Genomic DNA, 20,978 nt, shown 5'->3' on the forward strand with positions numbered 1-20,978 from the left:
TTAAGGTGAATAACATCTTAAGGCTCCTTTGCTTTGTCCAACACTAGTGTTGTCTTTGTACCCAATACATTTTAAAAACTTTTTTTTCGCATTTCTTGCACTTATTCCAAAGTATATCCTCTGCCTTCTGTCCTGCAGCCTTTCATAGGTTATTTACTTTCTTTTGTCTTAGGTCAGATTGCATTGCTTTGAATCATTTAATTTCAGCCAGCACGTGAATTGTAAGTTCTGCATTTGGCTGCTGTGACTCTGGGCTGTGGAAATGACTGGACATTATAACTTCAATCTATTTTTGAGGGGAAAAAGCACATCAGTGGGAGTTGTATGTAGACTTCCAAGCAGTTGTAGCAATGCAGTACACAATAAAATTTGAAAATTAGAGGGGCATATCACAATGGTGTTACATTAATTTTTCTTCTTCTTTTCTTTCTTTGGCTTGGCTTCGCGGACGAAGATTTATGGAGGGGTAAATGTCCACGTCAGCTGCAGGCTCGTTTATGGGGGATTTAAATATACAATCGACGGGACAAACCAAAATAGCATTAATAATGTGGAAGAAAAGTTCAAAAAAAATGTACAGGAGAAGCTTTCTGAGATCAATACATTGAGGAACTTGCAATATTATGTTAGATTTAATGTTATGTAACAAGAGAAGGTTAATTCCTCTTTAGCTGAGGTGAATTTAGCAAATAGTGATTCTAATTCAATACCATTTGACATAATGATTTATTTCACACTGAAACCAGGGTATTCCATCTAAATAAATCAAACTGGAAAGGCACAAGTTGTCTTTGATAAATTAATATCTTCATACACTATAACTAACATTTACAGAAAATAATTAATGCGCAGCTTGAAAAAATCTTTTAAGGTAAAAACCCCAATAGGAAAAATAATTTGACCATGGTTATCAACCAAAGTTAAAGATGGTATTATATCAAAGGAAAAAAAATGTAGTTTAAAAAAAAGCATTAAGTGTCATCACTGGGAACATTTCAGAATTTAGCAGGGGAGGATCTAGGTATTTATGTGGAAATGAGAAAGTACACTTTTTTGTGGGGATGGGGGAATACATTCAAACAGACTGTGGAAAAACTTCAATTAAATTATAAAACGTGAGGGGGAAGATGATCTAAAGTTAATGTGGATCTCCTGAAATCTGAGATGACAGGTTTATATTGCAGAAATTTTAAAAAAACAGAACTTATGACATGTATATACTGTATCTGCAAATAATAGAGAATTACAATTCAGGATGGAAGGAAGAACTCAAAATAAAACAGCAAAAAAATTTGTTGGAGAAATTAATGAGATGGAAATGTAATAGTCCTGGTTCCTGATCCTAGGGTGATGGAGGAATTGGATGCCCTGTTTGTCATCCAAAATGATATTGACTCTATGATAGGTTTCCTCCGATTAGAAGGTAGCAAATGAGAATGTAAAAAGGGAGAAAATAGGCAATAATAGTTCATTTGACACAGCTGGAATATATTAAGAAATTTCTTCTGGCAGAAGGTCGTGAATCTTTCAAATTCTCTGTCCAAGAGACCTGTGGAAGCTTGGGTACCGAATATATTCGAGGCTTAGACTGATAAGAGTTCAGATATTTAGAAAATCTGGGGAGATGGGACTATTGCAGTCAAGTAGCATTGAGATAAATGATCAGCCGTGATCATATTGTGTGTTGGAGCAGACATGAAGGATTAAATAACCTCTTCTTCTGTTTTCTTTTCCTTGTGTCATTTGCTTACACAGATATAGGATAGTGTTTTGTGTGGGTTTGTCATCCTTAGTCCATGCCAGTATACTATCCCTGGTACCATGTGCTATGCCTTTCTATATGACGCCCAACCAAAAGGCCTCCAAAAGTCCAAATACATCATATCAATTGGTTTGCTCTGTTCCACTAGTCACAAGCTCGAAAAGAAAATTGGTATAGAATTTACAAAAGTCATTTCACTTTCTTAAATCTGTAGTAATTCTGCCCATTTCCTTTATTATTTTCATAATTGCCCTGCTGGAACTTTGTAAAATAATCTTGGACAGGATGAAAGAAAGTTAGAGAATGTAGTATCTTTAGTAGTATTACACTCTGGTATGAGATAACATTGCAATTTGGTGGGTGAAGTTTCTCATGGACTGTTAACGTCTTCTTCTTAGTGTTATAATTTTCAAATTATTTTTCTTAACTTTTGTATGGTTGAACATCATTTCAGACAGCTGGTTTACTCCAATTGAACTTGGGCAGCATGACTAACTGTGGTGCCTGCGTTTAGTTAATTGAATGATGCACAATGTCATTATGGATTGTGTGTAGTATGTTCAGCCAAAGTTAATGCTGTGCAATTTTAAGACAGCTCAAAGCTATATGATTCTTTCCATTGTAGCATTTTTCAGGGCCAATTTTTCAAATTGGTTTTGTTCTTAACCTTGCTGATTTTCTCATTAATGACTTTTCAAATGTAACTGTTCTGATTTTAAGTCACTGTGGTTTGTGACCATTTAGGCTTATCGGTTATCTTTGATGGGAACAGAGAACACCACTTTGATGAACTACTGCAATGGGCAGCTGACTGTGGAGCCTCAACTGAAGGGTTTGAAATCACTCATTTCCCAGAAGAGGGTTATGGGTTAAAGGCAACTAAAGACATTAAGGTTTGCCTTTATTTTAAAGCCTCCTGTATCTGTTATCCTTTCTATGCAGTTGTTTGGCTTGCAGAGATGAGATGAGCACATCTACAAATGTGTGCAGCCTTTTAATGTGAACATGACCCAAGTTGTTTCATAATCGCTTGTAACTCCTGACATTATACAGTAATGACCTCTCATGCTTTCAGTGAGAACTCCAACTTCAGGTGGGTACTCGATAGTAAAGGACGCTATGTGTGATTCTTCTTTCTCTTTGGCTTGGCTTCGCGGACGAAGATTTATGGAGGGGGTATGCAGTAACTCCCACCTAAAAGAAAGTGATTTAAAAAAAACTTGCAGAATTTTGGAACAGTAGCCTATTTTGTAAGGTAAAATGTTCAACATCTAATCCAGAGAATCATTGTCTAAATCCATTGGGCTTTTGTGTTCCTATCAGTCATATCATTGCACAACTACATAATAAGGGTTGTTTACATTTTTTACATATGCTTGTATGAAATCCCTTTTCAGGGGGTTCCAACATTGTTTAAATTGTAAGCTTAAATGTGTTATAGATCTTTAAAGGTAAAGGGAAACTTGCCTATCAATGATAAGGAATCTAGGCTCATTCACAATAATAGCCCGACAGAAACCAACTGAGAAGAACTTTTGTCAGTGCATCAAAAGAATGAAGAAGACAGGAAAACCTAACTTTTCCCCAGTTTCGTTGCTCGAAAAGTAATACTGCACCTGGTTTTGCAAAAAACCTAACTTGAACTCTTAGAGGCCTAATAGCCTGAATATGCCTGAGATTGTTTGATCTTGAAAGCTAAGCAGACTCAGGCCTGGTCAGTACTTGGAGGGGAGACCACTGAGGAGCACCAGCGGGTGTAGGTTTGTGAGGGGCACTGGATGTGGCGACTCTCTGTCTGTCTTACTGTTGACCAAAGCTGAAGAATTTCATATATATTACATTCTTAATGTAGTATTATGCAACAGTAATGGAACCTTTACCTTTTACCGTCTTCCATCAGAGGCACTGGGAAGAGTGGTGAAGATAGTGTACTTGGGTCTTTCTAAATGGCTGTAATTTGCATAATTCCATGCCTTTTACTATTGAATGAAAACACAGAGGGGATCTTAGAGAAACATTAAAATTATGAAAAGGATATGTAAAGTTTCGGCAGGAAATTTGTTTCTGCTCGTTATATTGGACTGGAGCTTGGGTGCATAGCCTCAAGATTCAGGGGAGTAGATTTAGGATGAAAATTAGGAGGAACTGCTTTTCCCAGAGAGGAGTGAATCTAGAATTCTCTGCTGAAGGAAGCAGTAGAAGCTGCCTCCTTGAAAATATTTAAAATACAGATAGATTTTTTTTCTCCATGGTAGGTGAATTAAGGGTTATGGGGGAAAAGGCAGGTAGGTGGAGTCGAGTCCAGTGCCAATTCAGTTGATGGCCCACCCGTGCTCCTATTTCTTGTGTTTGGAAATGTAGGTGGTAGAGATTTCTTACTTTCCATCCCTTATTTTACAAAATGCCCAAGCTTGTGTGATATTTAATAAAAGCTGCATATTCAGAAGCAATTGAGTTATCGGTTTAATTTGCGTGTACTGAAAGGAAACAGTAGGGTTTCAGCCTCCTAATGTAGTCACCTCACCAAAGCTGATCATAAAAATCTGCCTACATGCAGGAATAAAGGTTGGAAATGGAACCCCCATCACACGCCATCTCCACTGATGGGGGGGGGGGAAAAAACCTGTTATACAACTTTCACCACATAACTTGGGAAATCGTGGCATTAATGTTTGCCACAAAAAAAGTGCCCAGTGCGGACCCAGCTCACTTAAGCTGCCACCAAAGATGAAACTGCCAAAACAACCTTGATGAAAAGCAGATTAAAATTTTGTCGCTGAAATGGTTATAAAAGAATGTTTGAAATCGAAGCAAATAATATGACAAGCATAACTGAACATGTATTGTTTCATTTTCGTGCTTTTGATTTCATCTCATCTGTTCTCTATTCACACCCATTTTCAGCAAACTTTGCAGAATATTTCCTGTATTTTGGATTTCAGTACTTCTATCTGCTTTATGAACAGTGCCTTTTTTTGTGTGGGTGTGTGTATTTGTATAACATTTCTGTGCAAGCTATTACAGAGTCTCAGCAGGTTGCTTGCGCTTGTCTGCCTTCAGTTGGTCTCTCTCTTGGAATTTGATATTTGTCTGTCAGCCAACCAGTTTTTTAAAATAGAAGAGTGATTGTGTGCTGTTTACATTTCTCGTGCTTTACGACTCACTGCCAGATTTCTCAGGCACTGATATTTGTTGAATCTGGACATTGAGCATTCATAGACCCTGTATTCCAATTAATTTCACACATGCACAACTATCTTAGAATGGTAGAAACTTTGGAACTGCAACCTGACACTGAGCATTTTGGGGATCTTGGCCAGTTTTTATTTAGCAGCAATTAAATCTGGATCTTGCAAAAGACTAAATCTTCTTTGTGGTAAAATAGAACATTGTGTTTTGTGGATAACAATACTCCTGTCCTTCCAAAAAAAATATTGCCTGACTTGCTGTGAGCATTGTTTCTGACTTGCAAACATTTTAATTCTGATTTCTTATTATTTTTAACCATTTAAGAATTTGTTTTCTTAAGCTACAGCAAAGTTAATTTGTTTTTCATTTTTTCTGAATTGCATTTATGTCTTTATCTCACATCCACTCGCTTTTATGTACATGGTGCAAAGCTTCTTTCTTGTGATATTTTGGACAATGGTGGTGTTTGTTCTCAAAATTTCTGCTACCAGTCAGTTTTGACAACACAATTTCACTTGATCCAATAAGCAATTATTTATATGAATGAATATGTGCTTAAAATATTATAAATTGGCCAGTAAGTAATGTAAAATCAAATCCATTCCTTTAGTGACAACATTTTGTAATTAATGTGTGATGGCACTTCCAAGAAGTAGAGTAAATGACAAAAATGAAGGCGATGTGTTGGGTAGAGGCAATTGGGATCACTTGGAGTTTAAGAAATGTAAGGGCACACTACAGCAGGAAATGAGGACAAAAAGAAGTGGCTCTGGCAGACTAGGAAAAGGTAAGCCGAGATTCTATAAGTATATTAGGAGCAAAAAGGTGACTAGGGAGAGACTAGATCCCTTTAAGTACCCAACCTGATCATCTACAGGTGGAGCCACAGGAGATGTGTGAGGTCTTAACTAAATATTCATCTGTATTTATGATGCAGAAAGCCATGGAAATGGAAAAATTGTATTCAATGAGTAATGATGTAATGGACCATATCCAAATTACAAAAGAGGAAATGCTAGCAGTCTTAAAGCATACTTAGGTGGATAAGTCCCCGGAGCCAGTTCAGGTGTGTCTTCTGATATTGTGGGATGCTCAGGAAAAATTGCTGGGTCCCTGGTAGAAAGATTTGCACCATTGTTAACGAAAGAAGGTTGGAGGAGGGTTAAGGACAAGCCAGACTGTTCCATGCCAATGAGCTTGTCATCTGTGTAGTTAAGTTACTGGGGAGAATTCTGAGAGATGGGGGTCTACCAGCACTGGATGGGTGACGGATTAGCTTTGTTTTTTAAAAAAAAATATTTAAAAACTTTTTAAAAACAATGTAAAATCAATAACAACAACAGAATAAAAGATTTTTATGCAATATAACAAACCCCCTCTCATTTTCCCCCCCCCCCCCACTCAGTCAGCCCCCTCAAGGAAAGCCAAAAAAACATAAAACATATACAATATTTTAAGATCTTTCCAAACCCATATTCTAAATAAGATGACCGGCCTCTGCCATCTCGAGTACTTCGAAGTTGGAGATGAAGTCGCTCCAATGAATGTTGATGGAGCGGAGACAACGCTGGTGGAAGCGTTCTAGGAGCTGTAGGTGATGCCGGTAGAGGACCCATGATTCGGAGCCGAAAAGGAGTGTGGGTATGACAACGGCTCTGTATACGCTTATCTTTGAGGTTTTTCAGTTGGTTGTTTTTCCAGACTCTTTTGTGTAGTCTTCCAAAGGCGCTATTTGCCTTGGCGAGTCTGTTGTCTATCTCGTTGTCGATCCTTGCATCTGATGAAATGGTGCAGCCGAGATAGGTAAACTGGTTGACCGTTTTGAATTTTGTGTGCCTGATGGAGATGTGGGGGGGCTGGTAGTCGTGGTGGGGAGCTGGCTGATGGAGGACCTCAGTTTTCTTCAGGCTGACTTCCAGACCAAAGATTTTGGCAGTTTCCGCAAAACAGGACGTCAACCGCTGAAGAGCTGGCTCTGAATGGGCAACTAAAGCGGCATCGTCTGCAAAGAGTAGTTCACGGACAAGTTGCTCTTGTGTCTTGGTGTGAGCTTGCAGGCGCCTCAGATTGAAGAGACTGCCATCCGTGCGGTACCGGATGTAAACAACGTCTTCATTGTTGAGGTCTTTCATGGCTTGGTTCAGCATCATGCTGAAGAAGATTGAAAAGAGGGTTGGTGCGAGAACGCAGCCTTGCTTCACGCCATTGTTAATGGAGAAGGGTTCAGAGAGCTCATTGCTGTATCTGACCCGACCTTGTTGGTTTTCGTGCAGTTGGATAACCATGTTGAGGAACTTTGTAATGTCATTATACAGTAATGACCTCTCATGCTTTCAGTGAGAACTCCAACTTCAGGTGGGTACTCGATAGTAAAGGACGCTATGTGTGATTCTTCTTTCTCTTTGGCTTGGCTTCGCGGACAAAGATTTATGGAGGGGGTATGCAGTAACTCCCACCTAAAAGAAAGTGATTTAAAAAAAACTTGCAGAATTTTGGAACAGTAGCCTATTTTGTAAGGTAAAATGTTCAACATCTAATCCAGAGAATCATTGTCTAAATCCATTGGGATTTTGTGTTCCTATCAGTCATATCATTGCACAACTACATAATAAGGGTTGTTTACATTTTTTACATATGCTTGTATGAAATCCCTTTTCAGGGGGTTCCAACATTGTTTAAATTGTAAGCTTTGGGGGGCATCCGAGGCGCTCTAGTATTTGCCAAAGCCCTTTCCTGCTCATGGTGTCGAAGGCTTTGGTGAGGTCAACAAAGATGATGTAGAGTCCTTTGTTTTGTTCTCTGCACTTTTCTTGGAGCAAAGACCATGTCAGTAGTTCCTCTGTTTGTGCGAAAGCCGCACTGTGATTCTGGGAGAACATTCTCGGCGACACTAGGTATTATTCTATTTAGGAGAATCCTAGTGAAGATTTTGCCTGCAATGGAGAGCAACGTGATTCCCCTGTAGTTTGAGCAGTCTGATTTCTCGCCTTTGTTTTTGTACAGGGTGATGATGATGGCATCACGAAGGTCCTGAGGCAGTTTTCCTTGGTCCCAGCAAAGCTTGAAAAACTCATGCAGTTTGGCATGCAGAGTTTTGCCACCAGCCTTCCAGACCTCTGGGGGTATTCCATCCATACCTGCTGCTTTGCCACTTTTCAGTTGTTCATTTGCTTTATATGTCTCTTCCCGGGTGAGGACCTCATCCAGCTCTAGCCTTAGGGGCTGTTGAGGGAGCTGGAGTAGGGCGGAATCTTGGACTGAGCGGTTGGCACTGAAGAGATTGGAAGTGTTCTGACCATCGGTTGAGGATGGAGATCTTGTCGCTGAGGAGGACTTTGCCGTCTGAGCTGCGCAGCGAGCTTTGGACTTGGGGTGAGGGGCCGTGCACAGCCTTTAGAGCCTCGTAAAAACCCCTGAAGTCCCCAATGTCCACGCTGAGCTGGGTTCGTTTGGCGAGCCTAGTCCACCACTCATTTTGGATCTCCCGGATTTTGCGCTGAAGATGGCTGCATGCGCGACGGAAGGCTTGTTTCTTCTCTGGCCAGGATGGCTTTGTAAGCTGATTTTCATATAACGGAGTTTGAATTGATAATTTACCCTTTTTTCTATAACATCATTTCTTTTAACCCAAATCTTTAACAAATGTTTTAATACTGGCAATAAATTCAAATTCCACTTATATATAAACTGATGAACATCAAATTCAGAAATAGAGGCTAACTCCACCTTGGCCCAACTAGGAGGTTGATTAATATCCATCATTCTACTAACAAACTTCAACTGTGCAGCTTCGTAGTAATTTTGAAAGTGAGGCAACTGAAGTCCACCTAATGCGTATTTCCATGTCAATTTCTGTAAAGCGCCTTTGGAAGACTACACAAAAGAGTCTGGAAAAACAACCAACTGAAAAACCTCACAAAGATAAGCGTATACAGAGCCGTTGTCATACCTACACTCCTTTTCGGCTCCCCCGAATCATGGGTCCTCTACCGGCATCACCTACGGCTCCTAGAACGTTTCCACCAGCGTTGTCTCCACTCCATCCTCAACATTCATTGGAGCGCTTTCATCCCTAACGTCGAAGTACTCGAGATGGCAGAGATCGACAGCATCGAGTCCACGCTGCTGAAGATCCAGCTGCGCTGAGTGGGTCACATCTCCAGAATGGAGGACCATCGCCTTCCCAAGATCGTGTTATATGGCGAGCTCTCCACTGGCCACCGTGTCAGAGGTGCACCAAAGAAAAGGTACAAGGACTGCCTAAAGAAATCTCTTGGTGCCTGCCACATTGACCACCGCCAGTGGGCTGATATCGCCTCAAACCGTGCATCTTGGCGCCTCACAGTTTGGCGGGCAGCAACCTCCTTTGAAGAAGACCGCAGAGCCCACCTCACTGACAAAAGGCAAAGGAGGAAAAACCCAACACCCAACCCCAACCAACCAATTTTCCGCTGCAACCGTGTCTGCCTGTCCCGCATCGGACTTGTCAGCCACATACGAGCCTGCTGCTGACGTGGACATTTACCCCTCCATAAATCTTCGTCCGCGAAGCCAAGCCAAAGACTTGAGCTAATTTTCCCCCCCATAAAAATTTCCTCACCACCTTATTCAAATCCTGGAAAAAAAACCTTTGAAAGTAAACACGGTATTGACTGGAATAAATATTGAATACAAGAAAAAATATTCATTTTAATACAATTTAATACAATTTACTCAATGGAAGATCCTTCCATTTAATCTTTTTCAATAAAGGTACATAATTTAACTTGTATAAAGATTGATAATTTACATTCACAATTACTTCTAAATATTTAATTTTATAAGACCATCTTAATTTTATAACATTTTTACACTCTTTATAATCCCCTTCAAAAATTGGCAATATCTCACTCTTATCCCAATTCACCTTATACCCAGATAACTCCCCAAATTGAACCTAACATTCTTGTAAATATTTCATAGATTGTTTTGGATGTGTCAAGTTGGTATAGCTTTGTGTGTGAAATATCATGTTTCTCAAAATTTTATTGACCTTTGAAGAGGTGACAAAGAGGATTGAGTAGGGTAATGTAGTAGACATTGTCTATATCGACTTTAGCAAGGACTTTGGCGAGGACCCACTTGTTAGGCTGATCCAAAAGGTTAAATGGGATCCGGGGTGAGGTGACTAATCGGAATCAAAATTGGCTTTGTGGGAGGAGTCGGGGTAGCGGTGGAGGATTGTTTTTCTGATGAGAGGCCTGTTACCAGCTGGAACCCATTGCTGTTTGTCATCTATATTAACAATTCACACAACAATATAGTTAACATGGTTAGTAAGCTTGCAGTTCATACCAAAATTGATGGAAGAATGGCCAGTAATCTAAAATTACAAAAGGACCCAGGTCAACATGGAGAGTGGGTCAAGGAATGGAATTTAACTCTGACAAGTGTGAGGCATTGCACTTTAATAAGTCAACCAGGTAGGGCTTGCAAAGTCAATGTAGGGCCCTGGAGAGTGTTGTGAACCAGAGAGTTTTCTGAAAGTGTCAACAGAGGTGATCATTTGGCACACCTTATCGCTGAGGGTATTGAGTACAAGAATTGGGATGACTAATGCCAACTGTAAATGTAGGGGTATCGTGTGCTGCCCATTCATCTTATCTAGTTGCCCATTTATAGTAAAAATGTCATTAAGTTGAAAAAGGGTGCAGAAAAGATTCATTGGGATTTGGCCAGGAATGGGCTTGTCTTTTAAGGAGTAGCTGGACAGACTAGGACTTCTCCTAAGGGTCTTGGAGGCTGAGGGGGTCCCTTTATAGAAGTAGATATATTTTTTCAAAAAGTCGGTCTTTTTCTAGATGGATGAGTCTGAGACTGGAAGGCAGAGATTTAAGGCGAGAAGGGAAAAATTTAAAAGGGACTGAGTGGAAACACAGATTTCATTAGTCTTTGGAAAGAACAGCCAGAGTAAGGTGTGGAGGCAGCTACAATTTGGATATTTACGAGACATTTTGATGGGTATATCAATAGGAAAGATTTAGAAGAATACTGGCCAAATGCAGGCAGGAGGGACCAGCTCCGAGAGGCAACTTGGCTGGCATGGATGCTTGGGCCAAAAGACTTGTTTTTGTGGTATAAAATTCGGTGATTCTATTGTCATGTCCTGTTTCACTCTGGCAGATCAAATGATAGTTTGTTGCTCTGCTATGAGTTACTGTATTAATTTTACACCTTACTACTTTGTGGGAAATGAGTTTTGGGGTGGGGCATGGAGATGGGAAATGAGGACAATACAATATTAGCAAAGATTCTTAGATTCTCTCTTTTGAGCTTATTCACAGTTTCTTTTATTGTCACAATATATTAAATGTAACATGCTGTATATGATATACTTTAACTTTTGTCTATCGTAATGCAATCAAAGAGTAGCCATGAGCATTACCCAGTGCCCCTAACAATAGATGAAAGAGAAGCAAAAGAGAGTTCCATCAGTCGTTGAGTGTCTGTGGATTCACCTAGTCTCTGCAGCCGCACATACTCTTGTTCAATTCATCGGCCACCCGAGCCGCAAGTCCAAATCTCCAACACGATCAGGAAGCCTCCAGCGCCCGATTGGGAGCCCTACTTGCTCTCAGCACCCTCTCGAATCTTGGTTCTGATGCTTGGTTCCCTTGAGCCAGTGTCCAGTAGTCCACAGCTCATGCAGGTCCCCTGAGCGCAAGTCGCCTGCAGCCTGTGTGGGTCCTTCAGCTGCTGAGCCTCTCACTGCTCCACTGTTTCCTCTGCTTCTCCTTCTCAAAGGGAAGTCCTTTCCTAATTTCTGATGCCCTGTGCTGGTCCACTGCTCTCCCAGAGTCTGCAATCCCTCGAGCCACTGCTGAGCACAGACTTATTTGCTCCAAAAACCAGAAGACTCGACTATTTTTTATCCTGTGTTCTGGTCTCCTCCAACTTGTTTTTCTAATGTTTAATTTGGAACTAATTCCAGTTTTCTTGTTTGTTTCTCTTTGGATCAGATTGTGCAGGGCTCAGACTAGTTTGTAATAAAGATCAATCTTATCAAGTGCCAGGTGAAACCTTGGCTTGCAGTTACAAAATCAGCATTGAAAAGCCAACATTTTGTTGATTTCCTTTATTTGATTGCCAGGTAGTTAATTTTTGAATGAAGGAAAAGCCTTATTCATAAAAATTACGTGCATAGTTAGCCATGAAAGAGCACTGCAGGTTCCTTTGGTTATATTGCTACACATGTTGATAGAATCAAAGCCCTGCTGATATTGTGTAAGTAAACGAGAAACAACACCAGCATTACATAATTACTGAATGAGGCAGAATCTAATTGATATTAAACAGAAAGTGACATCACCGAAGGCAATGAAATGTTGCCAGTTATACAAAAAAAGCCATCGCCATTTTTATTTATTTTCCTCCACTGCTTCCAGTCAGACATTGAATGTAATTAGAATGGATTTGCCTCCCTTGCACAGTGAAAATGAAAATTGATGAAAGCAGACATTAGTGCTGTGCCTTTTTCTTCCCTCTGCCCCCACACCCCCCCTCACCCGACACATCCCAAAGTTTTAGGGGAGCTGTAACTGCCAAAAACTACTGTATTGTTAAAGATTTCAGACCCAAAATGTTGATGGACCATTTCTACCCATGGATGATGTCTGATCTGCTGGGTTCCTCCAGCAATTGTTTTGCCCTTTTTACACAGAGATCCCGCAATACTGCCGTAAAGAAACCCATTATTAAACTTTGCTTTTTTTACACTGAATCAAACAAAGCTGATTTGGCACTGTTACTACCACTGCTGGCTAAAAGGCGGGACTACAATGACCCATTCCGTGTTTGTACCTTTTACACACAACAGCATGGCACAATAAAGGTACAATATTCCTACCTTTGAGGCTGTGTTAAAGGGGCGTCTGTTTGCTAGAGATTACAGCATCTGCCTTTTGTATTTCTCTGCTGTGTTACTGACTGTTTTTGAAGAGAATTAATTTCATGTGCTAACTGAAACTTTGAGTTTGGCTCCTAACTTGAGTACAGGTACACCCCGACATTTGTCCATGTACCGTCCTGGATGGCCAGTCATATCTTGGAATGGACACGTGTCAAAATTGCGTATTTAGCTTGTCAGTTGACGACCTGAGGTCCGTAGGCTGGGCACGGCCATCTTGATTCCTGTGTGCACACGAGCACCTTCATGTGGCGCAAACACGGTGGGTTCGTGTAATGGAGTTAGAATGTGTGAGAGTTGAGCACCCTTAACTCTGGTGCACGCGATCACCCACTGCGCATACGCCACCTGGAAACTCGCCCTTGTACACAGGAAGCAAGATGGCCGCGCCTAGCCTACGGACGGAAACTAACAAAATAAATACATTTTGGCTCTTGCGTGCCCTGTATCCCTGTTAGTTTGTCAAATACAACATAAACCGTGTCAATTTTATATTTGGTTCTATCTGTGGATGGAAGCAAGCCTCATAGGCCGCAAGTCGGGCCTCTATGCCTGCATTTTTGATTGATTGGAGATCTTGAATAACTAGAATAATAAATGGATTTACTTGGATTTCTAGAGCAGCCAATATTTAAATGTAAATTTAATATATTTAAATTAAATGTTAAATTGAACTATGGTAATTTACTTTAATTTAATTTAATTTACTTTTAATTTTAGGCTGAAGAACTTTTTCTGTGGATCCCTCGGAAAATGCTGATGACTGTTGAATCTGCTAAAAATTCTGTGCTAGGTAAGTAATGATGGACCCATGGATGTATATTTCAATTGGGTGATTGCCTTTGGTCCTCTCTTTTCAAATGTTTTGTAATTTCTGAAATGAAAATCTGTTGAGACGTAGTCCAGGAGTGTTTTCCTATCACTTTTATTGAGTGAGAAATTCAATAAACAAAATTGCTGTATTTGGTATCTCATAACCTCTTTTCAACTGGATGGCAAATGAACATTCCTCCACCAAATTTTCCTCTTGCCACTAGCTTGATCTTGCCCTCAGGTGCTCTCTATGTGGATTATGCACCTGCAAGCACGTCCCAGAAATGCGCAGGTTGGTAGGTTAATTGGTGCATTAAATTGCCCCTAGTGTGTGGGAGAGTGGTCAAGTCTGGGGAGAGTGGATGGAAATGGTGGAGAATTAACAGGGTTTACTGTGAAGGGGTGCTTGATGGCCAGCATGGACTCTGGACTGATGGGTACGATGCACATGTAGATTATCTCTCCCATTCCCATTTGGAAAATTGCATCCAGCTTTGTAGTTCTGTAATTGAATGGTTATATGCAGGACTTTGAATGAGACATGAAATCGATAAATCTGCCAGCATTGAACATGAAAGCTCTTGCTTAGAATGGGTAGAATGGGGAATTTTGATGGTCCAGCCCAATGTTGTTCTCACCAAAAATAATCATGTGCTAATTTATTTGTTGTTTGCAAGTACTTTCTTGGCCTACTTTTCATGGTCACATTCTCCTATACAATGGTGTTTTAAATGTTAGATGAGAGTACTTAAAAGATGTTCTAAGCATGCTATTATCTAAATCCAAATTTATCCATAAATTTGTTTATAGTAGCATGTTGAAATCTAGCTTGCAATGGTGAAACAGTTCCTGAGGCAGATTTTGGATCTCCAATTTTAAAGTGGATTTTGAGAGGAAATAAATGGTTGAATTATTATTTGGAGGATGGGGAGAAAATTCAAACCTCAGAAGTACAAAGTGGGGGTCCTCGTGCAGGATAACCTGAAAGTTGACTGCCAGGTTGGATCGACGGTTAAGAAGGCGAATGCTTTGTTAGCATTCGTTTCAAAGGGGATTGCGTATAAGAATAAAGAGGTGTTGACGAGACTCTATGGGCCACTGGTGAGACCTCATTTGGAGTATTCTGTGCAGTTTTGGGCCCCATTTCTTAGAAGGGATATAGCAAGGTTGGAGAAGGTACAGAACGAGGAGGCACAGAAATGAGAAGGCTAACATGTGAGGAACGCTTCGCAGCTCTTGGACTCTATTCATTAGAATATAGAAGAATGAGAAGGGATGTCACAGAAAAATTTTGAATAATGAGTGGATTGGACAGAGTGGATGTAAATAAGATGTTTCCCCTGTTGGGTGATTCCAGGACAAGAGGCCACAGCCTTAGAACTAAAAAAAAAAGTACGAACTCACGACAGAGATGAGGAGAAATTTCTTTCGCCAGAGGGTAGTGGATTTGTGGAATTCGTGGAGGCAGGATCATTGGGGAAATTCAAAGGGGAAATTGATAGGTATCTAATGAGTTGGGGTATCATGGGATATGAGAACAAGGCCGGAACTTGGAACTAGATGTGAGAATAGTTTAGCTCAGGGAGGTTTCACGGAGCAGACATGATGGCCTGCCTCTGTTCATTTTTCTTGTGATCTTGTGAAACATCTGACTGTTGTCACCTGAGGTTTGCAGTGCCCTCCATAATGTTTGGGACAAAGACATTTTTTTCCTTTATTTGCACCTGCTCTCCACAGTTTTAAATTTGTAATCAAACAATTCACATGTGATTAAAGTGAACATTTGATTTTATTCACAGTTATTTGTATATATTTTGGTTTGGCCTTGTAGAAATTACATAGTTCCTTTATTTCAGGGCACCTTCATGTTTGGGACATTTGGCTTCATAGGTATCTGTTAGTACTCAGGTATTTTTAATGGCCTCATTGGTGAAGGTTTAAGAGAGCTAGGCTTGCTTCTAAGTTTTTGGTCACCTTTGGAGTCTGTAATGGCCATTTTTCAACATGAGGACTAGAGTTGTGCCAATGAAGTCAAGGAATTGATTTTGTATGTAAAAGATCAGATTAGGTTTTTAGAAACAAACACGGGATCAGTTCAAAGTAAATTTACATTATGGGATGCTTTAAAAGCATACTTACATGGTCAAATTATTAGTTACACAGCAAAAGTGAAGAAGCAATATCAAACGGAACTTCAAGATTTAGAAAAATAAATTGCAGTATTGGAGAAGACATTTCAGAAAAATGCAACAGAAGACAACATGATACCGTTATCTAAATTGAAGATTAGTTATTTTTTCTTTGGCTTGGCTTCGCGGACGAAGATTTATGGAGGGGGTAAAAAGTCCACGTCAGCTGCAGGCTCGTTTGTGGCTGACAAGTCCGATGCGGGACAGGCAGACACGATTGCAGCGGTTGCAAGGGAAAATTGGTGGGTTGGGTGTTGGGTTTTTCCTCCTTTGCCTTTTGTCAGTGAGGTGGGCTCTGCGGTCTTCTTCAAAGGAGGTTGCTGCCCGCCAAACTGTGAGGCGCCAAGATGCACGGTTTGAGGCGTTATCAGCCCACTGGCGGTGGTCAATGTGGCAGGCACCAAGAGATTTCTTTAGGCAGTCCTTGTACCTTTTCTTTGGTGCACCTCTGTCACGGTGGCCAGTGGAGAGCTCGCCATATAACACGATCTTGGGAAGGCGATGGTCCTCCATTCTGGAGACGTGACCCATCCAGCGCAGCTGGATCTTCAGCAGCGTGGACTCGATGCTGTCGACCTCTGCCATCTCGAGTACTTCGACGTTAGGGGTGTAAGCGCTCCAATGGATGTTGAGGATGGAGCGGAGACAACGCTGGTGGAAGCGTTCTAGGAGCCGTAGGTGGTGCCGGTAGAGGAATACAAAGGAAACTTACAACTGTGAAAGAATGAGTCAAAGATTGAAACAGCGTTATTATAAGTTGGGTGAAAGAGCACATAAAGTTTTAGCGTGGCAGTTGAAGACTGAACAAGTTTCTAGAACAATTAATGCACTTCTGAGAAGTTCAGGAATTACATAAACCACAGGGGATTAATGATGAATTTCATACTTTTTACCGGGATTTATACACACCTGAAGGGATTGCTGATAGGGAGCAGATTGATTCTTTATTGTTAAATTTGGATTTACCCTTATTGGAGGAAGAGGATATTAAGACGTTAGAGGGTTCATTTACTGATTTGGAACTTAAGGAGGCATTACAATCTATGCCAAGTGGAAAATCACCTGGAGAAGGTGGTTTTATGACGGAATTTTATAAAGAATTTCATGATTTGGTATTTCCGGTCTATACCAAAGTACTTAAACAAGCCACTGATACAGGTTTATTTCCAGAGTCATTTTCAAGAGCATTGATAACAGTTATACCAAAGAAAGATAGAGACCCATTAAAAGTTGCGTTGTATAGACCTATATTTTTATTGAATGTAGACTATAAAATTGTAGCCAAAGTTTTGGCAAACTGATTGGCTAATTTTTTACAGAAATTAGTACATGTGGATCAAGCAGGATTTATTAAGAATAGGTATTCAGCAGATAATATTACTAAATTAATTACTATAATTAATGCTTCAAGACAGCAACTTGACCAACCAATGATACTAGCGCTAGATGCGGAAAAAGCCTTCGACCGTGAAGAGTGGAATTTTTTATTCAAAGAGTTATCTGATTTAAATCCTTTTGAGCATTCCTTCCCTATGCTGAAGAGAAAACTTAAGGGGACAAGCCCCCGAAATCATCAGGAGCTGAAGATGGCTGACAGAGCATCACCAGAGAAGATATTCAGCACCTAGTGATGACTGTGAATCACAGATTTCCAGCAGACATTACATGTAAGGGATATGCAACAAAGTACTATCATTGCTATGTCCCAAATATTATGATGGCCTGAAATGAGAAGACTATGTATAAAAAATGCTATAATTTCAATCATGGTCAAACCAAAATGTATGCAATAACCTCAAATAAAATCTGGAGTGTGCACTTTAATTACATGTGAATTATTTGATTACAAATTTAAAACTGTGGAGCCCAGGGGCAAATAAAGGGGAAAAAATGAGTATTTGTCCCAAACATTATGTAATTTCTCTCGTCCACATATTTACAGTTGTGTAAGTCTCTAACACTTAGTTCTGTTTGTTTTATTATTTTAATGGTAAATCTATATCAGGCGTAATTTTTTTCACGGATCTAAAATAGAATTGGTCGTTCAACCATCAAGCTCTCAAGTAGAGGAATCCCATCAGTCTCACCCCACTTCCCTTTCTCCATCGATCTTATTTTCTTTCTTGCGCCTATCCAATTTGTTTTTCAATTCCAGAGAATTTAAAAACTTATTGCCGATGAATACCTTAATTCTTTTTTTTTAATTGATGATTTAAGAGGGAAATCATTTTGGGTTTCATTGAGTAAGTTGGGTAACAACTTCCTCATTATTTGAGTTCTTCAAAGGATCCAGTTTTGTCAATTGTCAGTAGGTTAAGTCTAGTGTACACTAGAAGAATAATCCTTCCATTCGGAATTGCAACTCCTGATGAGAGATTACATGAATTCTACAGAAGCAAAAATGTGAGGAGAACAGGAATGCAATATTTAAAGAAAAGGGAGTGCAAGGCCATTTGTGGAAATATGAATCAGGCCCATTTCACTTGTTATGTTCACGCTTTATATGGCAATGACAAGGTCCTGAATTCCCATTTCACCTCCATTGTCTGACCAGCTGAACATCTCATAGCAAGTCCAAAAACTGATAGTGAATAAGTCTGCAGATGCTGAAGAACTGGAGAATGTACAGAGGGCTTGAAGAACTCAGCAGGTCAGGCAACATCAATGGACAGCAATGGTTGACATTTTGACATTTCCTGATGGAGGGTTTTTCGAACTGAAATGTTGAAAGTTTATTGCTTCTCCATTCAAGCTGCATAATCTGTTACCCCCCAAAACAAATGACCATATAATCAGTTAATTGAGGTACATATTTGGTATTGTCCATTTCTAGACATTGAAAAGAAATTGAAACCTCTCAACTTGGATGAAATTCAAAATCACGTGTTCTAAAATTGTTTTTTTTTTCAAACATGTCAATGAAATTGCTGCTTGGATTTAGTTTTATTTATAGCCAGTATACATTTTGTATTAAATATATTTCATAGTCTTTGAACTTTAGTGTTTGGATTGTAACAAAAAAATTGCACCACGTCTGCCTTTGAAGTGGATTGAACAGAAGTGGTTCCACATTGATAAAATTGCTTAAATGTTGGCAGACATCTAGCTAGAGGAGGTCATAGGACATAGGAGCAGAAGTAGACCATTCACCTTGTCGAGTCTGCTCTGCCATTCCATCGTGCACTGATCCATTCTCCAACTCAGCCCCTCTCCCCTGCCTTCTCCCCATAACCTTTGATACCCTGACTATTCCGATGCCTATTAATCTCTACCTTAAATATGCCCAACAATTTGACCTCCACAGCCATCCGTGGCAGCAAATTCCAGAGGTTCACCACTCTCTGGCTAAAGAAATTCCTTTGCATCTGTTTTAAATGGGCACCCTTCAATTCTAAAGTTGTGTCCTCTTGTCCTTGATCATGTACCATGCGATACAGCTTTGCCATGAATGAAGTATGGAATGAGCTTCCAGCTGAAGTGGTAAATGTGGGCTCAATTTTAGCATTTAAGAAGAATTTGGACAGGTACATGGATGGGAGAGGTATGGAGGGCTAGGTGCAGGTCAATGGGACTAGAAAAAAACTGGTTCGGCTTAGACTAGAGGGGCAGAGGTGGCCTGTTTCTGTGCTGTAATTCTACTATGGTTCATTCTCTGATTTCCCCCCTCAAATGCCAGCAGATTCTTTTCTAAATAAGGAGCTCAAAATTGCACCCGGTACTCCAAGTGAGGCATCACCAGTGCCTGATGAAACCTCAGTATCACATCCCTGCTCATTCTGTTCCATTCCATTCTATTCCATTTGCCTTCTTCATCACAGGTTTAACCTGGGGGTTAACATTTAGGGTCTCTTGCATGAGAACGCCCAAGTCTCTCTGCACCTCTGATTTCTGAATTTTCTCCCCATCCAAATACAGCAAAAGCCCTACCATTTTGTTCCTTCTCCCAAAGTGCCCGACCGTACCCCCTCAACATTGTATCTCATTTGCCACTTCTTTACCCATTCTCCTCATCTAAGTCCCTCTACAGCCCCTCTGTTTCTTCCTCACTATCAGCATCTGTAAATTTGCTCACAAAACTTTTTATTCCACCATTCAAATTATTAACATGCAATGTAAAAAGAAGTGGCCCCAACACTGGTAGCCAACTATAATAGAATCCCTTTATTCCTTCTCTGCTTCCTGCCGATCAGCCAATGGTCTACCCATGCTAATGTCTTTCCTGTCATTCCATGGGTTCTCATTATTGCAGTGCACGCACGACATCACATCTCATGCAGCATCCAGAGAAAGCTTCGAGTCTGAAACTTCGACTGCCTTGTACTTGCTATGTTGCATGACCTGCTGAGTTTCTCCAGCACTTTTGTGTACTGCACTAGTCCTCCAGCGTCTGCAGGTTTTCTTGTTTTCCTCAAATAAAAGACTGACTCTGTTTTTAACTTTTGGCAGCTTAGATATTTCCATGTTGGAGATAGAACAGCCTTTTAGACAGTGGAGGAATTAACCTATCTAATGATTCTGAAACAGATTTATTTTTCTTCTAAGAATTGTTTCCTTGAACCGAAACTAAGGTATATCCTTTTCTTTTGTGGGGGGGGGTTAACATGGAAATAACCATTCTTCTGAACTTTGAGCATTTAATGGTTTCTAATGTTGTGATGTCATTTGCTCTGAAACACCTGAACTAAAATTAATGGCTTCCTGGATTTGTTTGGTATTCATTTATAGAGGTTAATTAATTGCTTTCTTACTCAAGCATTAACACGAGTCTAAAATGTGTCCAGGTTCCTTGTATTCCCAGGACCGGATTCTGCAGGCCATGGGAAATATCACCCTTGCTTTTCATCTGCTTTGTGAACGATCAAATCCAGATTCCTTCTGGTTGCCCTACATTAAGACTTTGCCGATGGAGTACCATACCCCTTTATATTTCGAAGAGGAAGAAGTACGCTACCTCCAGTCAACGCAAGCCATCCATGATGTCTTTAATCAATATAAAAATATGGCTCGCCAATATGCATATTTCTATAAACTCATCCAGGTAAGTTGACCATATGTAACAATTTTAAATATTCTTCTGATG

General features: G+C 40.2%; 1 protein-coding gene across 8 annotated transcripts in view; it reads left to right on the top strand.

Annotated features, from left to right (window-relative positions):
* setd3 (SET domain containing 3, actin histidine methyltransferase) overlaps nucleotides 1-20,978 on the top strand; it is a 156,986-nt gene that overhangs the window by 65,357 nt on the left and 70,651 nt on the right. For all 8 annotated transcript variants that reach the window (XM_069916142.1, XM_069916147.1, XM_069916144.1 and 5 more), the window contains 3 exons: nucleotides 2,507-2,655; nucleotides 13,617-13,689; nucleotides 20,680-20,936. In XM_069916142.1, the coding sequence (XP_069772243.1) occupies nucleotides 2,507-2,655; nucleotides 13,617-13,689; nucleotides 20,680-20,936 (479 nt within the window). The remainder of the gene's footprint in view (nucleotides 1-2,506; nucleotides 2,656-13,616; nucleotides 13,690-20,679; nucleotides 20,937-20,978) is intronic.

This window comes from Narcine bancroftii, chromosome 2 (assembly GCF_036971445.1).
Source record: "Narcine bancroftii isolate sNarBan1 chromosome 2, sNarBan1.hap1, whole genome shotgun sequence".
In the NCBI taxonomy this organism is placed as follows: Eukaryota; Metazoa; Chordata; class Chondrichthyes; order Torpediniformes; family Narcinidae; genus Narcine; species Narcine bancroftii.